At 39.5% G+C, this 25,292-nt stretch overlaps 1 protein-coding gene across 5 annotated transcripts in view; it reads right to left on the bottom strand.

Moving 5' to 3' along the window:
- LOC140728004 (BCLAF1 and THRAP3 family member 3-like) overlaps window positions 1-25,292 on the bottom strand; it is a 55,358-nt gene that overhangs the window by 1,784 nt on the left and 28,282 nt on the right. For 4 of the 5 annotated variants that reach the window (XM_073046086.1, XM_073046087.1, XM_073046084.1 and 1 more), the window contains exons 3-10: window positions 17,761-18,486; window positions 16,656-17,399; window positions 12,063-12,134; window positions 11,534-11,712; window positions 8,798-8,906; window positions 8,655-8,715; window positions 5,177-5,304; window positions 1,611-1,719 (exon numbers count right to left, since the gene is read on the bottom strand). In XM_073046086.1, coding sequence (XP_072902187.1) covers window positions 1,611-1,719; window positions 5,177-5,304; window positions 8,655-8,715; window positions 8,798-8,906; window positions 11,534-11,712; window positions 12,063-12,134; window positions 16,656-17,399; window positions 17,761-18,486 — 2,128 coding nt within the window. The remainder of the gene's footprint in view (window positions 1-1,610; window positions 1,720-5,176; window positions 5,305-8,654; window positions 8,716-8,797; window positions 8,907-11,533; window positions 11,713-12,062; window positions 12,135-16,655; window positions 17,400-17,760; window positions 18,487-25,292) is intronic. The other variant, XM_073046088.1, reaches the window with a different exon arrangement.

A 25,292-nucleotide genomic window follows, 5' to 3' on the forward strand; every position in this document is an offset into this window, starting at 1 on the left:
TAGTTTACTAAACCATACACCTTTGGACTGTGAGAGGAAAGCTGAGCGCCCAGTGGAAACCTACACAGTTATGGGGAAAATGTACAAACTCCTTACAGGCAGCAGCGGGAACTGAACCTGAGTCACTGTTACTGTAAAGCATTGTCCTAACCACTATGCCTGTTTAGGTTTTTTTTTTGGTCATTTCTGAATTTCTGATTTTTATCTTGTTTCTCTTATCCTGTCTACAATTTTATACCGACCACACATTAACTTTTGATTTGGGAGTTGAAAGAGACTTGGTACTTGAAAAAGTATCGTTAATCTGCAAAAGGCACTCCATTTACCAGGTCCATTGCCTAGACAAATGACTTTGAAAATGCATAGGAAAAAGAAGCAGAAAATGTCATTCTTCGTAATATAACAATACACCAAATGAGATTGGAGTTCAAATTACATGTTCTACACAAATTACTATTTAGCAATGACTGCAAATTTATCCAAATGACTGAAATATCAAACATGCAAAATTTGTGTTATATAACTCAAGCAGAACTCAAAGGGACTGAACTCTCTCTCTCTGATCAGGATATTTGGATTATAGCATGGCATTACGTTTGTCATGGTGTTCACAAGAAGAATGATTGATGCATGATTAAGTGGGTAAATGAATCCTCTGAACCTTGCTAGAACAAGTCACAGGTTTCTATACTGTACGGAAACAAGCACTGATCCTACCATATCCATGCTGACTATTGTACTTATCTATACTTGTCCCATTTTGCTGCATTATATACATCACATTCTCGTCTTTGATGATTAAAATGTTCATCAAGATTTTGAGCGAGGCCCTGCCACTTTAGCCAGTGAGTTCAAGGTGCTGAGTAAAATACTTCCTCCTGGTGCCCTTTAAAAAGTTCTACCTGTCATCTTATACCTATGTGTTCTTATTTTAGATACCCACACCTTAGCAAAAAAGATCTAGACTCCTCATCATTCTGTATCCTTAGGTCTAGTCCCCTCATAGTTCTGTACCCCTCTATTAGGCCACCCTTCAGCTTCTTTACATATTCACTCTGTAAAACAAAACCAGCCTATCCAATATATCCTTATAACAATACAGTATGTTCCAATTTAGACAACATCTCAACAGATCCCTTCTGGACCTTCTTTAATGCAAATACACCCTTTAATGTGGTGGCCAAACCTGTACACAATGCAACATCTAACCAATGCTCTATATAACAGCTATTGACTGTTTTTGTGCTATTCTTAATCTTCCCAAATGCATCACTTTACACCTAGCAGATGGAATTTAATTCTGACATTGCTCTGCCCAATGTTCCAGCTCATCGTTATCATGCTGAGGCCTCAAGCCAAACCTCCACACTATAGTCAGGTTTGTTATAATGTTTTATCTAATTCCTCATTAGATCTAGGGCACATTATTAGATCCTTGTTAAATGAGCACAATTTATAGAAACGTCACAAAGACTATAAGTTACAAAATACTTTCAACTGTGCAGCAACAATACATGGGACATAGCTCTAATCTAATATCTTATGTTATCTGTCAATTGAAGACAGAAACTACCAAATAGTTAATCCATTGGGGAAAAATAATTACTGACCGCAGTAGGCTTTCTTGTTACCCTCATTCGATGTTCCACAAACTCAGTTGTCGGCTTTCTTGATGTTTTCACTCGAGTGGAGGAGTGAGATTTTTCACTCCTTGCAGATCTATGTTTTAAATATAGAGTACTAAATTTTGGAAACTAATTCGTATATAAGTATTAGCATTAACACAACTATACAATAAAACAAAAAGACCAAGTTTAAATTATTTACAGAAAACCGCATTAGTAAAAATAATGTTTAACTGTCCAAATAGATCAGTCTCTGGTTTTGAATATCAAAATTACATATTTCTAATGGAGGCTCCCACAGCCCCTGATGACCCTGTAATTTCAGTCTTTGGGGCCAATGTGAGAGCATCCTTCAGAAGGGTGAATCGACGGAAAGCATCCAACCCAGACAGAGTAACTGGCACAGTACCAAACACCTGTGCCAATCAACTGGTTAAGTCTTCACTATATCCTTAACCTCTCATTTCAGCAGTCTGAGATACCCTCCTGCTTCAAGATCCAGGCCTCAATATCTCCTTGTGCAACTGGTTCCTCAAATTTCCTCGCATGCAGACCCCAGCCAGTTCAGATTGGCTAAAACATCTCCTCCACAATCACTATCAGGCGAAGGTGCACTACAAGGTTGTGTGCATAGCCCCCTGCTCTACTCACTTCATACTATGAGGCTAAGTATTGGAGAATGTTATTATGCAAGTCTGTTGACTGAATCAAAAGTGGCAAGGAGTCAGCGCACAGGAGAGAGATTGAAAATCTGGCCGAGTGGTGCCACAACAACAATCTCTCATTCAATTTCAGCAAATATAGGAAGCTAATTATTGATTACAGGAGGAGGAAACCAGAGGACCATGAACCAGTCCTCACCAAAGGTCAGCAACTTTAAATTCCTTGGTGTCATCATTTCAGAGGATCTGGCCTGGGTCCAGCACATATAGTTGCAAGAAAAAAAGTTTGTGAATCCTTTGCAATTACTCTGTTTTCTGCATTAACTACTCATAAAAAGTATCACCAAGTACAACAGGTAAAGCCCTCCCCACCATTGAGCACATCTACAAGGAGTGTTGTTGCTGGAATAGCATCCATCAAGGACGCCCAGTATCCAGCCGAAGTGCTCTTCTCACTGCCGCCATCACAGTGGTGGCACAGGGGCTTCAGGACTCAACACCACCAGATTCAGGAATAGTTATTAGCCCTCAACTCTCAGGTTCTTCACAGGGGATAACAACTTCACTCACCCCATCAATGAATTGTCCCACAACTTATGGACTTGCTTTCAAGCACTCTTAATTTCATGTTCACAATATTTATTGCTTATTTACTATTATTACTTTTTGTAAATTTACGCAGTTTGCTTCCTCTACCCCCCCCCCCCCCCCCCCCCCCCACCTTGGTTGTTTATCCAGCTTGTTAGGTGTGGTCTTTCACTGGTTTAATTATGTTTCTTTGTCTTTGTAATGTGCACAAGTAAATGAATCTCAATGTTGTATATGGTGGTATACAAGTGCCTTGATATTAAATTTACATTGAAATTTGAACTAGTCGGTCATGTGCATAAAATGCGGTTCCACCACTGAGCCCTGTGGAACAATACTAGTCACTGGTAGCCAAATGGAAAAGGATCCCTTTATTCCCACTGGCTGCCTCCTACCTATCAGTTAATGCTCTAACCATGCTAGTAAATTTCATGTAATATCATGGGCTCTTAACTTGGTAAAAAGCTTCATGTGTGATACCTTGTCAAAGGCCTTCTGATAGTCCAAATATACAACATCCACTACATCCTTTAACTATCCTACTTGTAATCGCCTCAAAGAATTAACAGGTTTGTCAGGCAAGATTATCACTTAAGGAAACCATGCTGACTTTGTCCTATCTTGTCCTGTGTCATCAAGTACTCCATAACTTCATTCTTGACTTCAACATCTTCCAAACCATTGAGGTCAGGCTAACTGGTCTATAATTTCCTTTCTGCTGCCTTCCTCCTTTCTTAAAGAGTGGAGTGACGTTTGCACAATAAATTCAAAATAGGCTGCAGAAGGACTTACATTAGGAGAATGGGCAAGAAAGTGACAAATGAAATACTATGTTGGAAAAAGCATGGTCATGTACTTTGGTAGTAGAAATAAATTGTACAGACTATTTTCTGAAAAGGGGAGAAAATCCAAAAATCTGGGATGCGAAAGGATTTGGGAGCCCTCATGCAGAGCAACCCAAAGTTTAACTTGCAGGTAGATTCTGTGGTGAGGAAGGCAAATGCAATGTTAGCATCTATTTCAAGAGGTCTAGAGTCCAAGAGCAGGGATGTGATGCTATGGCTTTATAAGGCACTGGTGAGGCCTCATCTTGTGTATTGTGAATAGTTTCAGGCTCTTCATCTAAGAGGAGATGTGCTGGCATTGGAGAGGGTCCAGAGACAGTTCACAAGGATGATTCTAGAAATGAAAGGGTTCTCATATGAGGAACGTTTGATAGCTCTGGGTCTGTACTCATTGGAATTCAGAAGGATGCGGGGGTGGGAGGGTGTGGAAATCTCACTGAAACATTTAGAATACTAAAGGGCCAAGACAGTAAATATGGTAACGATGTTTCCCATGGTGGGGGAGTCTAGGACAAGAGGGCACAGCCTCAGGATAAAGGGGATAATCCATTTAAAATAGAGAAATTTCTTTAGCCAGAGGGAGGTGTTTTTTTGGAATTTGTTACCACAGGCAGCTGCGGACGTCAGGTTGTTGGGTGTATTTAAGGCAGATATTGATTGGATCTAGATCGGACACAGCATGAAAGGTTATGGTGAGAAGGCCAGGGAATGGGGTTATGGAGTGGAAATAAAGGATCAGCCATGATTGTATAACAGAGTAGATTTGATGGGACAAATGGCCTAATTGAATTGATAGTCATGTGACAGTAGAATAATAAACTTTCTAGTGAATCCAGTAAATTTCTGGAACCTTGGTCCCAGTGAGAAAGGCAAGTGAAAAAAAAAATCAGTACCTTTGTTAAGGTTAAGCTCCATGTCAAACCACTGAAATTTCCCATTACACAGACAGCAGGTTATCTAAGTTTTACCTTACTGTTAATTCATGGCAGGGTTTGTGGGTGATAAAAGTCAGGAAATGGGCAAATTCAAAATGCAATGCAGCTGTCAAAAATCCTTAACTTTGGTGAAGGAAACATAGCATACTAGTTCTACCAAGTCTATCATTATCAAATTTAATAGAGTATATAGTTCAGGTCCTTCAATTCTGATATGTTATGCTGCCATGTTCCATGCTCATTGACCCAAGTATAGATAGTATCAGCTCTACCATTGGGGAGGCCCAGAAACCAAAAGTAAACTCTGTGCATTGTGCACTTCAGGGGCAATTCGCAGAATGATCTCAGACAGTACATTTCTACTGCAAGGCTAAGTCTTAACAGAGTAAATAACTATACTTGATTTAGAATTCACTAAAACAACAATCAGTACAGTGAATAGACGCAAAGGGAAATATTACATTTCTGGCTTCAAGGGTAGAAGAGGAAATAAGTATCTGGAAAAGACTATTCCATGTCACCTGTGAGACAGCAACTTGTGCTCCACATTTTGAAAGGATTCCTCATACTTGCCACGTAACTTTTCCTTTCTCCTCCTCTCAATGTCATGGCGAAGATCATCTGGATTTACTGCAACCCATGTGCTTGTCTGAATATTAAAAGGCAAACACAAGTTAAAATACAATCAGCCACAGAAAACAACATTCATTGTTATAAACCTTTTTTAAACAGGCCTTTAAATTCTAAACTAGGATTTTCTAGGAAATGGACTAAAATTGTTGTAGACTATTCGGTTTAAAACCACAAGAGCATCTAATTACCGTAGATTCCGGACTACAGAGCGCACCTGATTAAAAGCCGCTGGCTCTAATTTTAGAAATAAAAACAATTTTTTAATTGTAAAGGCCGCATCGGATTTTAGGCCGCACCGGATTTTCGGCCGCAGGTGTCCCACGTTGTAATATGAGATATTTACACAGAAAGATATTACACGTGAGGATTTTTTTAACTTTTAATTAAATCCATATGGTAACAAAAACAAATACATATTGCAAATGCTTTTTTTCCAACCGTGCCCGTACGCGGCTACTTTTAAATATACGTTGCGTATACTTCTTTACTGAACAACATTCCAATATCTCCTAACGACTGGTAAAAAAATATATATATTGCAGCCTACCAGGAAAAGTTATTGATCACCTTTAACTTAAAAACAGCGTTCGCTCAGATCCAAAGCCGCTCGCGTAATGCGCTCCCCCCTCCTTTCCGTTTATCGCAAATGGCATTTAAAAGCAGCGTTCGCTCAGATCCAAAGCCGCTCGCGTAATGCGCTCCCCCCCTCCTTTCCGTTTATCGCAAACGGCATTTAAAAGCAGCGTTCGCTCAGATCCAAAGCCGCTCGCGTAATGCGCTCCCCCCTCCTTTCCGTTTATCGCAAACGGCACTTAAAAGCAGCGTTCGCTCAGATCCAAAGCCGCTCGCGTAATGCGCTCCCCCCTCCTTTCCGTTTATCGCAAACCGGCATTTTCCCACAAGACACCGCGAAACCGGGTGTGACGTCATAGCATCCCGCGATGTAGTACAGAAAACAAATATACCGTAGTTAAAACTCTTCTAACTTTAACTAGAAAATGAATTACTAAGCGAAAATATTATAAACTAAGTAGGCAGCACAATGCTTCGAGTGTTTTCCATGTTGATGAGGGTGAGTACAAATGACTGATTTACAATAATTTAATTGTGAAAGTGCGCTTGATTTATCGTACAATTTCATTGGACCTCTGAACTACTCATCAATTTTATTGGTCTACTGTTATGAGGCAAAATGTTTACGAGGCGGCATGAAAAAAAACCATGCATTAGCCGCTTCGGATTATAGGCCGCAAAGTTCAAAGCTGTTCAAAATGTGGGAAAAAAGTAGCGGCTTAAAATCCGGAATCTACGGTAGTTAGCACAAGTGGTCTTTAAGGTCATAAATAGGTAGGACACAAACCAGGAAAAGGAGCAGTTAAACAAAGTGAAGGGGTCAACATGAGGAGTTTTTGGCAGCTTTGGGCCTGTACTCACAGGAATTTAGAAGAACGCTGTGGGGTGGGGGGAGAATCTCATTAAAACATACTGAATGTTGAAAGGACTAGATAGGGTGGATGTTTCCTATGGTGGGTGTACCCAGACTTAGAGAACACAGCCTCAAAATTGAGGGCGACCTGATAGAGCAGAGGTAAGCAGGAATTTTTTAAGCCAGAGAATCTGTGGAATGCTCTGCCATGACTGTGATGGAGGTCAAGTCCGTGGGCATACTAAGACAGAAGTTGATTATTTCCTGATCAGATTATCAACAACATGCCAAGAAACTTGTTGCATGGTAGCAGTACAATAAATACTTACAACAAAAAGTTATTATAAGTTACAATAAAAAATAAAATAAATAGTGCTAAAGACTAATAGTGAGGTAGTGTTCGTGGACAATGAGAAATCTGTGGCAGAGTAAGAAGCGGTTCCTAGAAAGTTGAGTGTGTGTCTTCAGCCTCCTGTACCCACTCCTGGATGGTTACATGCTACATGCATGTGAAGGCTACATGCCCGGAATGGTGAGAATGCTTAATAATGGATGCCTCAAGGTATTGCCTTTTGAAGATGCCCTCAATTGTAGGGAGGCTTGTGACCATTATATGCCTGGCTGTGTCCACAACCTTCTGTTGCCCTTTGCAATCCTGTGCATTGGAGAATCCATACGAGGCAGTCATGCAACCAGTCAGAACATTCTCTGTAGAACTTCATGTTAGAGTCTTTGCTGATACACCAAATCTCCTAAAACTTCCAAATAAAGTATAGCCACTGGTGTGCCTTCTTTGTTATTGCTTCAATATGCTGGGCCCAGGACAGATCCCGAGATGTTGATGCTCAACCATGCTGCTGTGCGATCTGTTATTTCTGGGCTATTGACAACTCTGTTTGGTCAGTATTTACACAGCATTCGCTCAACTCAAGGTGTTTTTTAAAAATTAGAACATTCTGACGTTTCTGTTTCACTGAACCCCAAATCATACCCCAAAAATTACTCCAAGATGGAGTCACGTGGCTGTTACCGAGCCAAGCTGATGTACAAGCTCCGGTGAGAGAATTACAGTTACAATAAGAAATAAAATAATTAATGTAAAGAGACTAACAGTGAGGTAGTGTTCATGGACCATCGAGAAACCTGTGGCAGAGGGAAAAAGAACTGTTCCTAAAATGTTGAGTGTACATCTTCAGGCTCCTGTACCTCCTCCTGGATAGTAGAAATGAGAGGACTACATGCCCCGAATGGTGAGGATGCTTAATAACCTTTAAGCCTTCTGCAACCTCAAGCAGAACAACTGCTAAGGGACGGTTCCAAGGACACATGGAAACTTCCCGGTCTCAGGTGGATGAAAAGATTCCATAAATATTACTGGAAGAGATAGAATTATTTTATTGGCATTCTTTTTGGATTCAGATTTAGTTTGCCAATTTTTCATGACTACTGCATAGGATCAGCTTTTAGATTTTTGCAGGATATCATTCTGAAAGTTTGAAAGATACTGCAAAACCACTTATAGAAAATCATAACCTACTTTCTATACTCAAGTACTAAGAACTAAATTTCCAAAAAAGTTTTTAGATACTTTTTGTTAGAAAATCCACCTGTTTGTCTCATGCTATTTTTTTTTTCATACCACACATTACTGTCCTCGATTTGTTAATGTTTGGATTTATTGTCCCAATTATTTTAAACTGCAAGGATTCCTGCCAATTTTTTTTTTTTAAAGTTCATAAGGCATCCTAAGATGTGCCTGGATGCTTGGAGCTGGGCATAACTTTTGCCTAATCAAACTTGAGTAAGGTACAAAATTTGCACATTAGAGAAAAGTGTACACAATTGTATAACCTTACATCTTAATCACAGAAGTATAACATTAGGTAAAGCTCAATTGGTTTAGAAGATAAATAATGATCACATTAAATAAAGCACAGTACCTTTCTCCCAATAGGTTTCCTTTCTTGGTTGTGCAAGTCTGCCAATGACATGTCAATCCGTCTTTTTGAGAAAGAAAAATAAATCATTCTTTGAGGAATAAAACAAGTTTGTTTTACAAACTAAAATTGTTTCATGGCAATACCTGTGAATCTCGGGACCAAGATGTCTCCCCTCTTTTTGTGGACTTTGTGCATTTTGTAACTTTGAAAAGCGATCATGTAAAGTTATCTCAGAAGACTTAAAATGATCTTCTGTAACAGAAATCAATCATTATAATCAATAAAAGTGAAAAACTCAAATTTTAGCATTAACAGGACATTTACATAAAATAATTAAGATCATGACATACCTCAATCTTGCATTGTTTAACTTCATTAAAAAAATTTAATAATGCAAGGTTCTTACAATCAAGTTGACCATCTCCAAACAACACAAATATGAAATGAGTCTAATGTATATGCTTGCCAACAATGTAAAACCAGATAGGTAAGCAACTATTCAAATTCTATTTCATTCCCATCTCATGGACTCCTCTTCTGCCATAATGAGGCCACTCTCAGGTTGGAGAAGCACATTCATATCCCATCGAGGTGGCCTCCATCCTGATGGCATGAACATAAGATTTCTCCAACTTTGGTAACTTTTTTCTCCACTCTTGCTTCACTGGCACAGGATTGAAATAAACAGCAGAGTTGTAAACTTAGTCAGCTTCATCACGGGCACCAGCCTCCATAGTATCCAGGACATCTTCAAGGAGAAATGCCTCACAAAATGTGGTGTCCATCATTAAAGACCCCCAAATGCTACCATTTGGCAGAAGGTACAGCCTGAAGGTACTCACTCAATGATTCAGGTAACGGTTTCTTCCCTGAAATCAATATATAGTGTAATTTATGTTTTCTATTATAACGTATTGCATTGTGCTGTTGCCGCAAAGATAACAAACTTCACGACATACAAAGGCAATTCTGATTCTTTTATTTCACCACCCTGGCCTCTTACCTCTTCTCCTCACCAGCCTATCACCTCCCCCAGTGCCCCTCCTCCTTCACTTTCTCCCAAGATCCACTCTTCTCTCCCATCAAATTCCTTCTTCTCCAGCCCTTAGCCTTTTCTGCTAATCACCTCCCTGCTTCTAACATCACAATCCATCCTCCACCTACCCAGCTACACCCATTCAGCTTCTAAATTGTCCTCTTCCCACTTCTTCCTCCTTTCTAATGAAGGATCTCAAGCTGAAACATCAGTTGTTTATTCTTTTCCATTTATTTGCCTGGCCTGCTGAGATCAGATAGATTTTTGTGTATTACTCGGGATTTCCAGCATCTGCAGAACGTCTCGTGTTTATGATTTGCTGCTCCACTCTGAAGTCTCTTTGAGGGATACCTGTCCTGAAAGAATTTAAATCATCTCTTTAACTGGAGTTCAGTGAGACACTATTCAGTCAATCACTACTTTCCCACTAATTTGTACTGCCCCCCAACTCTTTGACCATGTGCTCATCCAGACTCACTATCACAGTTCAACATGGATAATAAGTACATGTATAAATTGAGACCAAGATTCAGTGAAATATAGGAAAACTAGTCAGACCAAGAGGCAAAACAAACATGGGCACATGAAGTCAGAGAGTGGGATTGGAAGGCTAAGTTGTGCCTGTTTTAATGCAAGAGAACTGGTTGGAAAGGATGGTGAACTTAGAGCACTGATCAGCATAGGAATATAATATTGCTGCAATAACGATCAAAGGCACAGAACTGACAAGTTAGCATTCGACCATAGAGACCACTTCTGCAGTAACGAGGGAGGATGGCTCAAAGGTGGCACTAATTCATGGGAATTAGTGAAAGGGTGACCTAGGAGAAGCAAATTGCAAGAAAACCTATATTTGTAGAGTCTTTCAAAAAGGAATTCGTGAGATTCCAGGGCCAATGGATACCTGCAAGGGTTAAAGTATATCCATGGAGTCCTGACATGCCAAGGGATAGAGGGTTTCCTTTCAAATAAAGAACATTATGAAGGCCTTCATAAATATAGAGGGGTGCATAGTGGTAGAAGTGATAAGGGAGCAGGCCTTCCAGAAATACTCACAAATGCTCAAGGCAGATGAAGAGATTTGAGAGCAAGGAATGGGGAATTGTCCTATTTGTTCTTAAAGACAGTGAAATAAGAATGTAGGGCCAGAACAAGCAACTCAATAAAATAATTTTATTCTTCTACGTACTATTGCCATCCATTTATTAAAAACTAGCAGTATACAGAAAATATTACTTATTGTAGTCTGCAGTAGATTTTTTATAACGTAATGATTTGTAGGACCGTCGAGATAGGAATCAAGACTTACATCTTAAAATCTATGTTCAAACTGCTATGTTTATTATTGGCAAAGCAAACTTTAAATAAAACCACCACCATAATTCTGGTGAATCTCCTCTGCAGCCCTGACAGTGCAATGGGTCATAGACAGCATAGATCCAAAATATTAGGCATTATTCACTTTATATCCAGTTTAATCTTTGCTCTTTGAACCAATTAATGAAAAAACACCTAAAATCTGCCATTCAGAAATACACTTCAACTGCTCCAAGTTTCCGTTGGATTGGTGTCTACAGGAATGGGATTAAAGCACCAGCTCTAATCTGTTTCACCTAGCAGTATTCAATAACCAACCAGGACTGAAACTAAAATGCAAATTTTATAACAATTCTGAAGAATACACACATTACAATGAAAGAATAATTTCTATCATGCAGTATCTTAAGGACTTAATCAGTAACACCATCAATTACCAACAGTTGTGCCACCATTAAATGAAACTGTCTCAATACCACTTCTTGCAAACAAATTTTTAAAAATGATGCAATAATGCATGTCCGACCTTTAATTTGGTGCACCAAAGTGATTATCTCCTGGGCAAATTCTCCTGAAGAGATATTCGGGTTAGCCTTCAATGATGAACCCATATGCTCAAACACATGATGAAACTCATCTCGTTTCTTGCCAACACTAACCAAATCCCGAGACATTAGTCTCTCTGAAGAATGGCTTGATGCAGGCCTGGAGGAATCCCAAATACAAATTCACAGCGGAATATTTACGACTGATTGAGGGCAGCCATACAAATATATACATAAATATAAAAACTCAATTAATTTTTTAAAAAAGATTTATTTATATAAAATTAAGAACAAGTTTCAGGAGGTGCTACTTGTTTGAAGAATGCACATGACAATTTCAAACTTCAATATGTCTTAACCAAGTTAATTGCCTAGTTAAGGATTATTTCAGTCATCACTGACAAAGAAGAGCCACCAACATGCAATCGAGGCCCTTAAATTTTACTCTATCAGTGTCTTCTACAGAGCAGTCCAGAAATTGTTTATTTTTGGAAAAAAATAATGATTTACCAAGCAACCTGGGCTGATTCAGCTAAATCAGCTGCCTGGACCACCTTAATTTGTCTCTTCTTATTCCTGCAGCTAGCATTGAGAAAAATATCGTCAACAATTAAGGCTCAATAAAATGGGCAAGAAGTTAGTGCCAAAAGAAAGAAGATAAGTTAAGCAGCTAAAATACAAGCCAACCTGTGTGACATCCTTTTTAAAGGGTACACAGGTAGAAAGCCTTTACAATATTCTGCTTATTGCAAGTTTAAATTTCTCAACTTGATAGCTTTGGGATTCTAATTAAAATTCTTACCATAATTCTGATTAAGTTAAATAAATTTAATTTTTCTTTAATCAAGCACTGTGCAACTTCTTGCAGAAAATCTGTAATTTATCACTGTCACTCACTTACATTCAGAGCAAGTCAAAAAGTAGCAAATGCAAACTTTACCTTGTATAGTGATCTGGACTTGGTTTCCTTAAAGTCTTCTTGTTAGACAATTCCTGCACATACTACATAATTTAACATGACTACACAAACAAGCCATTTAAAGAAGAGTTTCTACTTGTTTTCAAATTGATTGTGCAAGAAAATAAAAACACTGATTTTATCAATTAAGCCTGTGTCAGAAAATGCCACTATTTAATATGCAAAACTGAGGCTGAATATAAAGAAATTTCACACTGAATACTCCATTGAAAAGGAATTAAAATTCAATTTTCATGTGCTACTCATGCTATTGAACACTCCTCAGAACAGCTTTAATTAATTCAGTAATCTTCCATTTTAAACTGGTGTTCATCTGCTTCTTTCCACTGTATCAAAGTTAATGTGACAAAAGGCAGGCTTGTTTTCTGTCAACTTAGTAGAATTTGCAGAAATCCACTTTGTATTTAACAATGATTCATCCTGAAAACACTGAGACTTAGGCAGCTAGGATTAATGTACTACAGCTTTATCCAGATGACAGAATCCAACGACATGATGTACAAGTGGAGAGAGGTAATCTGCTGAAACGTTACTTCAGTGTTTGACTGGTAAATCATTAAAACAGGCTTTAGGAAAGTTTGTTTGAATCATTCAAATGAAAAGTTGATTTCTTTCAGAATATTTTAAGGTAAAATGGTATTTTGGAAAAGAACTATTGCTGGCTTGGGAGAAACTGGTGACCTTAGATCCCATCTTATCCAAACTTCTCCACTGCACAAGGTAGGCTCATGTAGAAAATCGACAGGCATGCAATCCACAGAAGCTTGGTTGCATGGATTTAGTAAAGGCCAGCCCACAGAAGGCAGCGTCGCAGTAGATGAAGCTAATTCTGCCTGGACGTTGATGACTAGCAGTGGTGTTCCATAGGGATCTGTTCTGGGGCCCCTCCTCTGAGAGTTTCAAATGACTTGGATAACGAAATGGACAACTAGGTTACTAATTCCGCAAATGACACAAAGGACGGAATTATTGTGGATAGTATAGAAGGCTGTCGTGGGTTACAACGGCATATAGACAAAATGTAGAGTTAGGCGGAGAAGTGGCAAATGGAGTTCAATCCGGAAAAGTACGAAGTAATACATTGTGGAAGGACTCTTAGCATTGTGGAAGAACAGAGGCATCTGAAGTGCACAGATCCCTCAAAGTTGCTGCACAAATGGACAAGGTAGTTACATTGTATGGCAAGTTCATTAGTCAGGGGATTGTGTTCAAGACCTGCAAAGTAATGCTGCAAATCTATAAAAACCTCTGGTCAGACCACACCAAGAGGATTGTGTTCAGTTTTGATCACTTCACTACAGCAAGGATGCAGAGAAATAGTGAGGGTGTAGAGAAGATTTAGCAGGATGCTGCTTGGATTGGACAGCAAATCTTATGGGGAAATGTTAAATTAGCCTTTTCTTTTGAGTGATTAAGGATGACCGACAACTTGATGGTGGTGTATAAGATTCTGGGAGAAACAGATAGTGAACAACCAGCACTTTTTTCTCAGGACACCAATGGCCAATATCAGAGGATATTTGTTTAAGATGAATGGAAGAGAAGTTAAGGAAAGATGTCAGAGGTAAGGCTTTTGTTTTGAACAGAGAGTGGTAGGTGCCTGGAATGCACTGCTGAGGGAGATGGTAGAGGCTGCTACAATAAGGATATTTAAGGTTATTAGATAACCAGATAGATATCAGAAAATGGAGGGTTGTGGGCTGTGTAGGAAGGAAGATTAGTTGTGGAGTAGGTTTATATTGTTCGGCACAAGTGGAAGGGACCGTGCTGTGCTAAATTGTTCAATGTTTTATCATCACATACGAGTCCGGTGGTGGAAAGTTTGACATAAATGGCTAAAATTGATCAACAATTTAACTGTTATTTTGTGCAGCCACCACAATGGTATCAGGAAGGCAAGTTGTTCTTTCACTGAATTCTTCTGGTGCATGCCCTTGCTGTGTAAAACATTTTAATTTTCTTCTTCAAAACAATGTTTCACAATTCCATTAACAAGCTTGTTTCATATTGACATACATGATGAAGTAAGCGAGAGAATACTGAATTGATAGCCAGAATCTCACTTCAGAGGTATAGCATGGGCAGAGGAACATACAAAGCCAACATTAGTTTCTTCACGTACAGTGCAAATCATATGCCTTCCACCCTTCTGCTTTTTTTTAAGTTCCAAAATCAGCTGGATACGATCTTCAATTCATCTGCCATTGTGCTTTACAGTTGTGCATTCAGTCGTGAACTGACACTTCAGTTTACTATGATTCACCATTCTGAATTTGGAGGCTTCACTTTGAAATACCTCCTATCATCTTGCTTGCTTTGACAATATTTCAAGTAAACAATAGCTTGAAATCTAAGTAAAGAGCAGGCACAGAAGTTATCTTTAAAGAAACATGTTTCATGCTGTGATTCACATTAAGAGAACTATCTAGTCCATCCTGATTGAAGGCATTGATGCTGAATTTGAACTCTTGATCAGTAGTACGGTTTGGATTTATTTTCTGAACTGCATAAAATACTAGTTGATTTAGAAAGTCAAAGAAAAGATTTCCTCAATTGCTCCAGTCTTGAAGTTTGTTAATATGATGCGTCTGAGAAATGCAAGTTCCATTTAGTATTGCCATTTTGATAGAACAATTCATAAGTTGCTCTTTTCTCTCACAAGGTAATTTCACAATATGAATTCTGGTTTAAGTAAAGAACTCCTGCTTGTTGAAAGGGCTATTTCATTGGCAAAGTTGAGAAGTCCATTATAATGCATGGCAAGGAGGAAGGTGCACTAGATTGCTACACAAAATTGCTGTCCGTTCCATGAATTTTTCAAAATAGGGTTCCCCTTTGTAGTCTTCATTTGGATCATGACAAAACTAAATTTATCCAACATCATGCAGCTTCTTCGATAACCAATCCAACCAAAATGGATCACAGGAAAAAATAGGAAGTTCATACATAGAACATAATTCTGGCAACATTAAAAATTCTTTGCTTGATATACTCGTATTGCACAAATGAGAAATATCCAAATGGTAGAGATTTAATCTTGAATGTTTGTAATGAGTAGTTTAATTTCAAAGTACATTTATTATCAAAGTGTGTATACATTATAAAACCTTGAGATTTGTCTCTTTACAGGCAGCCACAAAACAAAGAAACAAAAAAAAGACTAACAAACACCCAATGTGCAAGAGAGAAAAAAAACACAAACCATGCAAGCAATAAAGTAAGGAAATACCATTTAGTATGAAAATGAGTCCTCAGACATGAAGTCCGGAGCAGGCCACAGCCTCAGAACAGTGAAGAGTGAAGTAAACATCATGGTGAAGTGTGCAGAACTAGCCCGGCCTTTCCCTCTGGTCCCGACACCCTGCTTTTTCAATCCATCTGGCACTGTATTCAAATCATTCAAACATTCCTCATTCTGGGCCCTGTTGCATCGATATGCTCTTGACAGAGTATTTAGTTCGAGACCAAATATCTGCTATTTTAAGAGCACAGATTTTTGATTTATTTTGTAAGTTGGAGAGAGCTTTCGCCCAATCTATCAAAAAGAGTAGAAGCAAAACTGCTTGATATTCAAGAGATCTTCAGTTACTTTTTATACTGAGTTGGACCTCTTTATCCAAAAGGGTTTCTATTACGCAAGGAGAGCCTGGAAGAAGCCAAATACATATCTCATCCGTCGGTGTTTTTAATTGCTTGAATGCACAGCAATTACGTTTTCTGTATGCAAATAATATTCTTTGTGCTTAGAATCCAACTGCTTGGTAAACATTCAGGAAGAAGCAACATGCTAATATTCCTTATTATACATGAATTTCTCCTGATTTTTCTCTTTTGGTGGAGAATGAAGGCTTTTGTAGAACTTTTTTGGAATTAAAAAAAAAATGAGAGTTTCTAGCATCCCAATTAGAAAAATCAATTAAGGTATGATAAGCTTTCCTGTATCAAGTGCAGTCGAAGGTACAGTTTGCATTCTGATTTTCCATTTCAATTTTCATTTGGTAACAGTCTGCTTTCTGTGAGGAAAGAAAATTACTTAGAAATAATTCAAGCCATTAGATAGGTACTAAAAGGAGCATGAAATTTCTTTATTCAGCCTCATGTGATCAAAGAATTTAAGACAATACCTGTACTTGTTCACAGTCTTCTTCATGTCTAACTTGATGGTCAAGGATTCAGTTGTATGGTCTTTCTCATTATTAGCAACACAATGTGAAGCTTCCATGTGATAAGACCCATGGTTTGATCGCTTAGTAGTACGAGTATCATCACGCCGGTCCTTAGAACGGTTTCTGAACTCTTTTCTCCTTTCCACTCGCTCCCTGGTGGCCGAGGTTGCTGTATATCGAGGGCTCACTTCTTTCTTGCCTGCACGTGGAAACCTGTCGGAGTAATGCTCAGGAACAACATACTTGCTTGTCGCAGAGTAGTGACCCTCTGCTTTGTTTGCATCAGTACCCGACCTCCTGCTGTTACTGTGAAAACGACTCACCTCTTTAGCACTCAAGGAGCCAGTCGTATATTCTTTATCTTTACTTGAGTATCTTTGCTGCCTTTCACTGGAAAAGCTCTGGTGGTGCTCAGAAGATGAGTGCATTTCAGGATACTTCTGTGAATGTGCAAACCCACTCTTTACTTGCACTAACTCTTCAAAGCGATCACTGTCACTATACCAGTTTCTTGACACATCTTTAATACGTGCATTTTCAGAGTCATTGTATAATGCAGAAGTGTAGGGTTTTTTATTATGAGGCATTTTCTCTCCTCTCCATTTTAAATCTCGTTCATGATCTACTGCCTCAAGCTTTCCTGGCACCCAGCCTCTTCCAGATGCTTCTCTGTACCCTTTGACATCATTATCCTCAGGATACCTGTGTTGACATAAAGCAGTTTACACTTGCAGTAGAGAAGAGAATGAGAATTACATTCTGATTATTTGAAGTACATTTGGGAGCAATGCCTTGAAAGCAGTGATGTGTCAGGTTACTAGTTTAACCCTTTATCCTTCTGAAAGCCACACTGCGCTATGCCAAGGCACAGCTTGTAGCCACCAATCTGTTCTATTTCAAAACAACTAAAGAGTTGATCATTTATATAAACCTACACTCTTACTTTCAGATTAGGACAAAGGGTTTTCCCAATTTCAAACTCTCAACTAAAAATAAAAGAACAATTTATAACGTTGAAGTTCTATACCAAAACATAATATCCTTAATGGTTCAATCCCAATACCTCTTCTGGTAGGTGCTCCTTTCCAGAAACTCTTCAGACCGTCTTCCAGGAGACCGTAAAGAACTTGAGTGCCTTTCCTCGTGTAAACTGTGACTTCTGAAGCCTTCAGGGTCACGCCACTTTTCTGCACCGGCATAAGTGGTGGTACTAGGTCGATCATAACAGTTGGATTGTGAATCACCTCTAACAGTCTTTGACTTTTCATCAGACAACTTGTAACGAGTCAAGGTTTCTGCACTCTGATTATAATGCTGGTCGTCGTGGTCATTACGCCATACATCACGATCATGGTGACGTTCACTGTGGCCATGGTGACGATCACTGTGACCATGATGCCATTCATGGTGCCAGCCACTGCTCTCATGACGCTCATCGTGATCATGGTATGGATTTTCTTCAGCAGATCTCGAAAGAAGGGCATGAGATCGATTTTCTTCTCTCTCCTCTGGGTAAAAGTTTCTCTCTAACGCATGATCAGATTCCATTCTTCTTGCAATCGGCGAAGGTTGTCTATACTCAAAAACTTTATAATGAATGTTACCATATTGTGCAACTTCGGATCTTGATTCTGCAGTGCCTGTTTCATTCCATTTTTCCTGTTGTCCCCTCCACTGTGTAGGTCTTCCTGAGCTTTGACTGAATCCTCTTGACTCACTATTATGTGACGGATAAAATGGTCTCACAACATTGTACTCTTGGCTTCGTCCACAGTCTGGCGAGATTAACCTACAATGATTTGGAGAAGATGGGATATTTTGGTACAACTTAAAAATATAACAAAAATGAAGTCCCTCACTCCTTTTTTAAGTTCTTTTTAGCAGAAAGATTAATTCTCACTTTTGGATTATACTGTACAATCACATATCAAAAATGATAATGATGCAATTGAAATCCAGAAACATTAAACAAGGTAATAGGTTTTATTGGAAATATCAACAGCACAAAATAGTTTTATGGACTATGATCCTTGACCTAGATTTGATCATTGGTCAAATACCTGCAATTTTCATACCCAGACGGTTATTGTCAATCGAGGCTGCACATTTTTACTGGGCAGCATTACTTAACTTGATATTGCAATCACTGGGAAGAGTATATTCAACAATAATAGCTACTGCCATATAAAAGTGGAATAATCCAAATGCTTTTGCTGCTCCACTCAGAAGAGAAAAACTCTAATGCTTCTTCTGAATACATGTCATGTGTTTAAACATATGATTCAAAGTTGGAGCCACACAAAAGAAACTGCCATGACAGGAAATTAGAGCACGTGATCAAAGGTGCCAAACTCTAAGGTTGAAGTCTTTGTTTCACACCAACCACACAGACAAGATCCAAAAAGATTGTTGCTCTATTTCTTCAGAGAAAAACAACATCTAAACCAACAAAGGATTTGCCATTGAATTTTGAGAGTTCTCAAACAGCAATTACAGAAACAAGCATGGAGATATCTACTTCAGTTACAACTTTCAAATTTGTGCGATGTAAGTGCAACTTAAATATAAAAAGTTGCCTTCATTTGAGGAATGCAATTTCAAGTTCAAGATTAATTGTTATTCAACCATGCCAAACAAAACTGTTCCTCCAGGGCCTAGGTGCAAACACACCAACAGTCACACGAAGCACATATAATTACGATAGCAGTAAAATACAATCACAAAAAAATAATATCTTCCAAGTCCCTGAGTGTCATGGTGGTTGGTGCAAGGGGTGCTGTCCCAGAACCATGATTCCGCAAGTACATGCGATGCTAATGCAGCTGCAGACTAATGCAATCCAGCTCGTCTTCTTCCGAGAACATTGGATGGTAGCACTGATGAGAAGGGCATATCTCCAACCCACCTGCGCCACACTGCCTCTGGCGTCTGCAACAGGCGATGTTTCAGCACATGGGCCTGGTGAGTGCAATTCTCAAACCCATCCACTCACCCGCCATTGTTCTCGCCAACAGACAGTGAACCAGACTTGCAGTATTCTTCTTTACTAATGTCCAACAGAGTCTTGCATTTAGAAGATTAACATCCAGGTCCTCAGGTTTGACCAGCCCATGGTTGTCTCGGGGAAAACAGCCTCTGGCCCCACCAAACTGAGAAATCCCATTTGTGTGGATGCTGTGTGATGTGCTGCCAAGTTACAAACCCAGACCGCAAAAAATCAAACTGTACACAATATGCGATTAAATGATTGAGCTTTATAATTCTTAATTTGACTATATAATTAGTAAAGAAACAACAAAAAAAGAGCTCATTCTCATGAAACAGTCTATTGCGCAACATTAGAGCTCACTGTTCATTCATTTGTTCCCATCGACCTCCGAGCATAGCCGGCCCTCAGACCCTCACTCCTTAGTCCACTCCGCCCAGTGGTCTACCAACTCTCTCCATTTGCGTCCTCTCCCTCCCCATCGCTCCCTGACAAAAAACCATGAAATCCTGGCTCCCAGACACACAAGAAAGAACAACATCCCCTCATTAGCTAACATGCCTCATTATCTCTAGTCATAACCCAAACATTGCTGCTACAGAGAAACCATTACTTCAGCAGTGGAACATTACATAGAAGCCATTCCATTAGACTTAGCAGTGAAACCTTACAGCGTGTTACACAATCATTTACACTCTATGTTGGACAGCGCATCAATACTGCACATTGTGACACCTTCCTCCTTGGGTGGCTTAGCAGGTGTTATGGTATACAGCAAGTCAGTTCCGCCACTATTGAGCAACTTGCTGATGGGGTGGACCTGCTGTATCTGATGATCTTAAAACCCAGCAGCATCTTGCAATCGCAAAAAAAAATGCAAAGGTTGTACAATTAAATCTTTGTTTGAGGAAGAAATGACAGCCGTCCCATATTTTCCCCTCATTTGTGCTGTCTTTCCTGTGAATCCAGAGATAATCATCCCACAAAGTACCTATTATTTTAATAGAGGAGTTGAATTAATGCGCAGGCTATTCAATCCTTAGAAAGCACAGTGAAGAGCATCTTATCCTTTAAGTTTAACTTTGGAACATTGATTTAATTGACATAAATAATCATTCAGAGCCCTTGTGAAGATGCTGCTTCCTTGAACTACAAATGTGTTCCTATATACTGCGACAAGATTTATTCAATAATGAGGAAAGGAAGATGCATGAACACTCCTTTTCCCATTTGTCCTTCTGTGTGGAAGACGACACTGACTTAGACAAACACTGGAATCGTTCTGCAGTACATCTTGTAGTCCAGATCTTTAATGAAGGTTTACATATTGTCCCAGATTGATGCTTTGCACCTCAGATTTGCTTTGGCTACAGCCATTGAAGCTGGCAGAGAGTATTCCATTCAAGGTATGAAGCATTCAGTAAGTCGTTGGAGAGGCTTTTCAGACACAGGAGGCAAATTTCATGCTACTGAATGTGTCCTGGAAGCTGTGAAGTTGGTCTAGTTGAGTTTTTGATCCATAATGGCCTCTAAAATGACACCAATTGTTGAGAAGAGGCTGATTGGGTTCTTTTGATTGTCATTTCCCGACACTTAAATTGCAGATACACCTACCCACATCTTAGCATAAAAAGGCACAACATGAGGTTTTAGCCTCACACTAGACGGAAGTTTACTAACAAAACGGTTGAGGAATGTAGAGCTGAAAAGTGTGTCTTGGGAAGTTTCGCCAGGCCATCCAGAGGACCTGGAGGCAGAATGACTGCCTTTCAAAAGCACACAAGCCTCTGCTAACACCTGATAATCATGCAAAATCATTTCTCATAATCGACAACGAGAATCTTGACATATTTTCCTACCCCAAACTTAATCAAGTAGCAAAGTATATCTGCCACAAACCATCACCTAATGTCATGTATAACAGATGAAAACTTAAGCCAATGTTTACATTATTTGGCTACCTTCCACACCCAGTGTTTCTTTAAAGATTACAAAATTTTACATGCAATCAAGCACAGGTAATATGCAATACTATGTAAATGTAGACTTACAATACTGTCAGGGACCAGACTTCAGAGAAGCCCCAAAAGTAGATCCATGCTGACGTTTCTTTTTAAACCATTTAATAAGCTCAGAACTTCACCAGAAAGAACAGGACCATTTGTTACAACTGTCAGGGAGAAGATATAGGAGCCTGTCAACAATTCAAGAACAGCTTCTACCCCATCATAGGACCTCTGAATACTCCATGAACACCACTTCATTATTCCTTTTCTTTTGCACTATTCATTATGTAATTTATAGCAATTGTGTCTCTGCACTGTACTTCTGCTACAAATAACAATATTCACATCATACAAGATGGTGATAATAAACGCGATTCCAATTCTGAATTCACTCTTCACTATATGGCCGCCACTACTTCAGAGGAAACAAATGCAGATTGGTTAATTGCTTTGTGAAACAACTGGGGTTTGTTCGCAGGGCAACCCAAAACTTCTGTTGCCTGCCACTAATTCTGTACCCTACTCCCCCTTGGATCAATCGATCATTGGCTTCCTGCAATGTAGGAGCCCCAAAACAAGTTTGAGGAACAGCATCAAATCTACTGTCTGCATGTTGAAGTGTTTTGGGCTTACTGAACGCACCAACTTCCAGCAATTGAATTTCAGTTTCTATCAGCCACCCATCTGTGATATTGGCTCAGCTGGTTTGTTTGGTCCTCCTCTCTCCCCCTTCCCCCAACCTTATGGCAGCAATAAACCCAGACTGACCGCTGGGTTATGTTTACCTACTCTGCATTTCACAACTCTTTACTATGTATATTTTGATCAATATTTTCATTCTCTTGGTGCTCCCAAACACTCAATGGCCAGATAAACCTGGTTTACAGCTGCCTGTGGTAATAAATTCCACAAATTCACTACCCTCTGGCTAAAGAAATTTCTCTTGTTTTAAATAGACACCCCTCTATCCTGAGGTTGTGCCCTCTTGTCCTAGACTCTCCCGCTATGGGAAACATCCTTTCCACAGCTACTCTGTCTAGGCCTTTCAAAATTCAAAAGGTTTCAATGAGATCTCCTCTCATCCTTATAAATTTCAGCGAGTACAAACCCTGAGCCATCAAACGTTCCTCATATGATAAACGTTTCATTTTTGGCATCATCCTTGCGAACCTCCTCTGGACCCTCTCCAATGCTAGCACATCTTTTCTTAGATGAGGAGCCCAAAACTGTTCACAATACTCAAGGCGAGGCCTCAACAGTGCCTTATAAAGCCTCAGCATCACATCCCTGCTCTTGTATCCTAGACCTCTTGAAATGAATGCTAACATTTCATTTGCCTTCCTCACCACCAACTCTACTTGCCAGGTAACCTTTCGGGTGTTCTGCACAAAGGCTCCCAAGTCGCTTTGCATTTGAGATTTTTGGATTTTCTCCCCATTTAGAAAAGTCTGCACATTTATTTCTATGATCAAAGTGCATCACTACAGATTTTCCAACACTGGATTTCATTTTCCACTTTCTTGCCCTTTCCCCTAATCTGTCCAAGTCCTTCTGCAGCCGACCCGTTTCAACACTTCCTGCCCCTCCACCAATCTTCATATCATCTGCAAACTTGGCAACAAAGCCATTTAAATCATTGATATAAAGCATAAAAAGAAGCAGTCCCAACACCAACCCCTGTGGAACATCATTAGTCACTGATAGCCAATCAGAAAAGATCCCTTTATTCCCACTCACTGTCTCAATGCTCTAACCATGCCAGTAACTTTCCTGTAATACCAAGAGCTCTTAACTTGGTAAGCAGCCTCATGTGTGGCACCTTTTGACAAGCAGTTATGGAAGTTAATTACAGACTTGTAAACACAAAAAATGACCAAAGATTTCCACTTGAGAAACCTAACAGGAGTTTTAATGATTTCAAAAATTGTGGAATGTTTGAGAGTGAAGGTATTAGATAACAGTTTAAAATTGCTTCTGTTGTAGATGAGTTGGGCTCAGAAAATACCTTTACACTGAACTTTTTGGGAGTTTGCAAGTTACTGATATACGATATGAGTTTTGAGCAGCAGCCAGTCTTAGATCCAAAGTGCGAGAAGAAACTTAGGTTTGTTGACTAAGTACATAAGGCAAGAACTCTCGACAGTTTGGTGTTTTGAAGAGCGGCCAATCAGCGATCAGGATTGATTGGCAAGAACAATTTAAAATGAGACAGAGGCAAGTAGAGCAGCCATTGTGCAGCAGTAATTGTAAGGCTTTGACAAGGTGAGGTTTCAGCAAAAAGCTGTAGGTAGATCTTCCACCCCATCCCCACAGTTTATTTATTGATTTTCCTTCTTTACATTTGCTCAGTTAGAACAGCAGAGATGCCGGGCAGGATAGTGGAATGCTCTTCTTGGGGGATGTTGGAAGGCAGGGAAATATCGACTTCACCTGCATCCAGCTGCAGCTTCTAACACTCCAAATTAAGGAGTTGGAGCTAGAACTGGATGAACTCCGGATCATTCGGGAGGCTAGAGGGCTGATAGATAGGACATATAGAGAGGTAGTCACACCCAAGGTGCAGGACACAGGAGACTGGGTGATAATAGGAGAGGGGTTAAACAGCCAGTGCAGAGTACCCCTGTGGCCATACCCCAAAACAACAGATATACCAATTTGGATTCTGTTGGTAGGATGACCTTGCAGAGGAAAGTCACAACAATCAGGCCTCTGGCACCGAGTCCAACTGCTGGGAGTCAGTATCATGGTAAAAACTACACCAAGACGACAAAAAACTTCAAGCAAATCCACGAAAAGGTTATTGAAAAGATGGACAAGAAAATTTTAAAGTCTCTGAATATGCCTTGGAGTACTGGCAAGTCAATACCGTAGATTCCGGATTATAAGCCGCTACTTTTTTCCCACATTTTGAACAGCTTTGAACTCTGCGGCCTTTAATCCAGAGCGGTTAATAAATGGTTTTTTTTCATGCCGCCTCGTAAACATTTTGCCTCGTAACAGTAGACCAATAAAATTGATGAGTAGTTCACAGAGGTCCAATGAAATTGTACGATAAATCAAGCACACTTTCACAATTAAATTATTGTAAATCAGTCATTTGTACTCACCCTCATCAACATGGAAAACACTCGAAGAAAAGCATTGTGCTGCCTTTATGGCAGTTACTTAGTTTATAATATTTTCGCTTAGTAATTCATTTGTTAGTTAAAGTTAGAAGTGTTTTAACTATATTTGTTTTCTGTACTACATCCCGGGATGCTATGACGTCACACCCGGTTTCGCCGCGTCTTGTGGGATATATACGGGAAGGTGGGGGCATTACGCGAGCGCATCAGACCCGAGCGCGTCAGACCCGATTAGACCCGATCGCGTTACGCGAGCTCATCAGACCCGAGCGAAAACGCTGCTTTTAAGTTAAAGGCGATCAATAACTTTTCCTGGTAGGCTGCAGTATATATATTTTTACCAGTCGCTAGGAGATATTGGAATGTTGTTCGTGCTGTTCAGTAAAAAAGTATATGCAACGTAATTTGTGTTACCGATACGTATGTATATTTAAAAGTAGCCGTATTACAGGCACGGTTCGAAAAAAAGCATTTGCAA

Source organism: Hemitrygon akajei, chromosome 5 (genome assembly GCF_048418815.1).
Source record: "Hemitrygon akajei chromosome 5, sHemAka1.3, whole genome shotgun sequence".
NCBI classification, from domain to species: Eukaryota; Metazoa; Chordata; class Chondrichthyes; order Myliobatiformes; family Dasyatidae; genus Hemitrygon; species Hemitrygon akajei.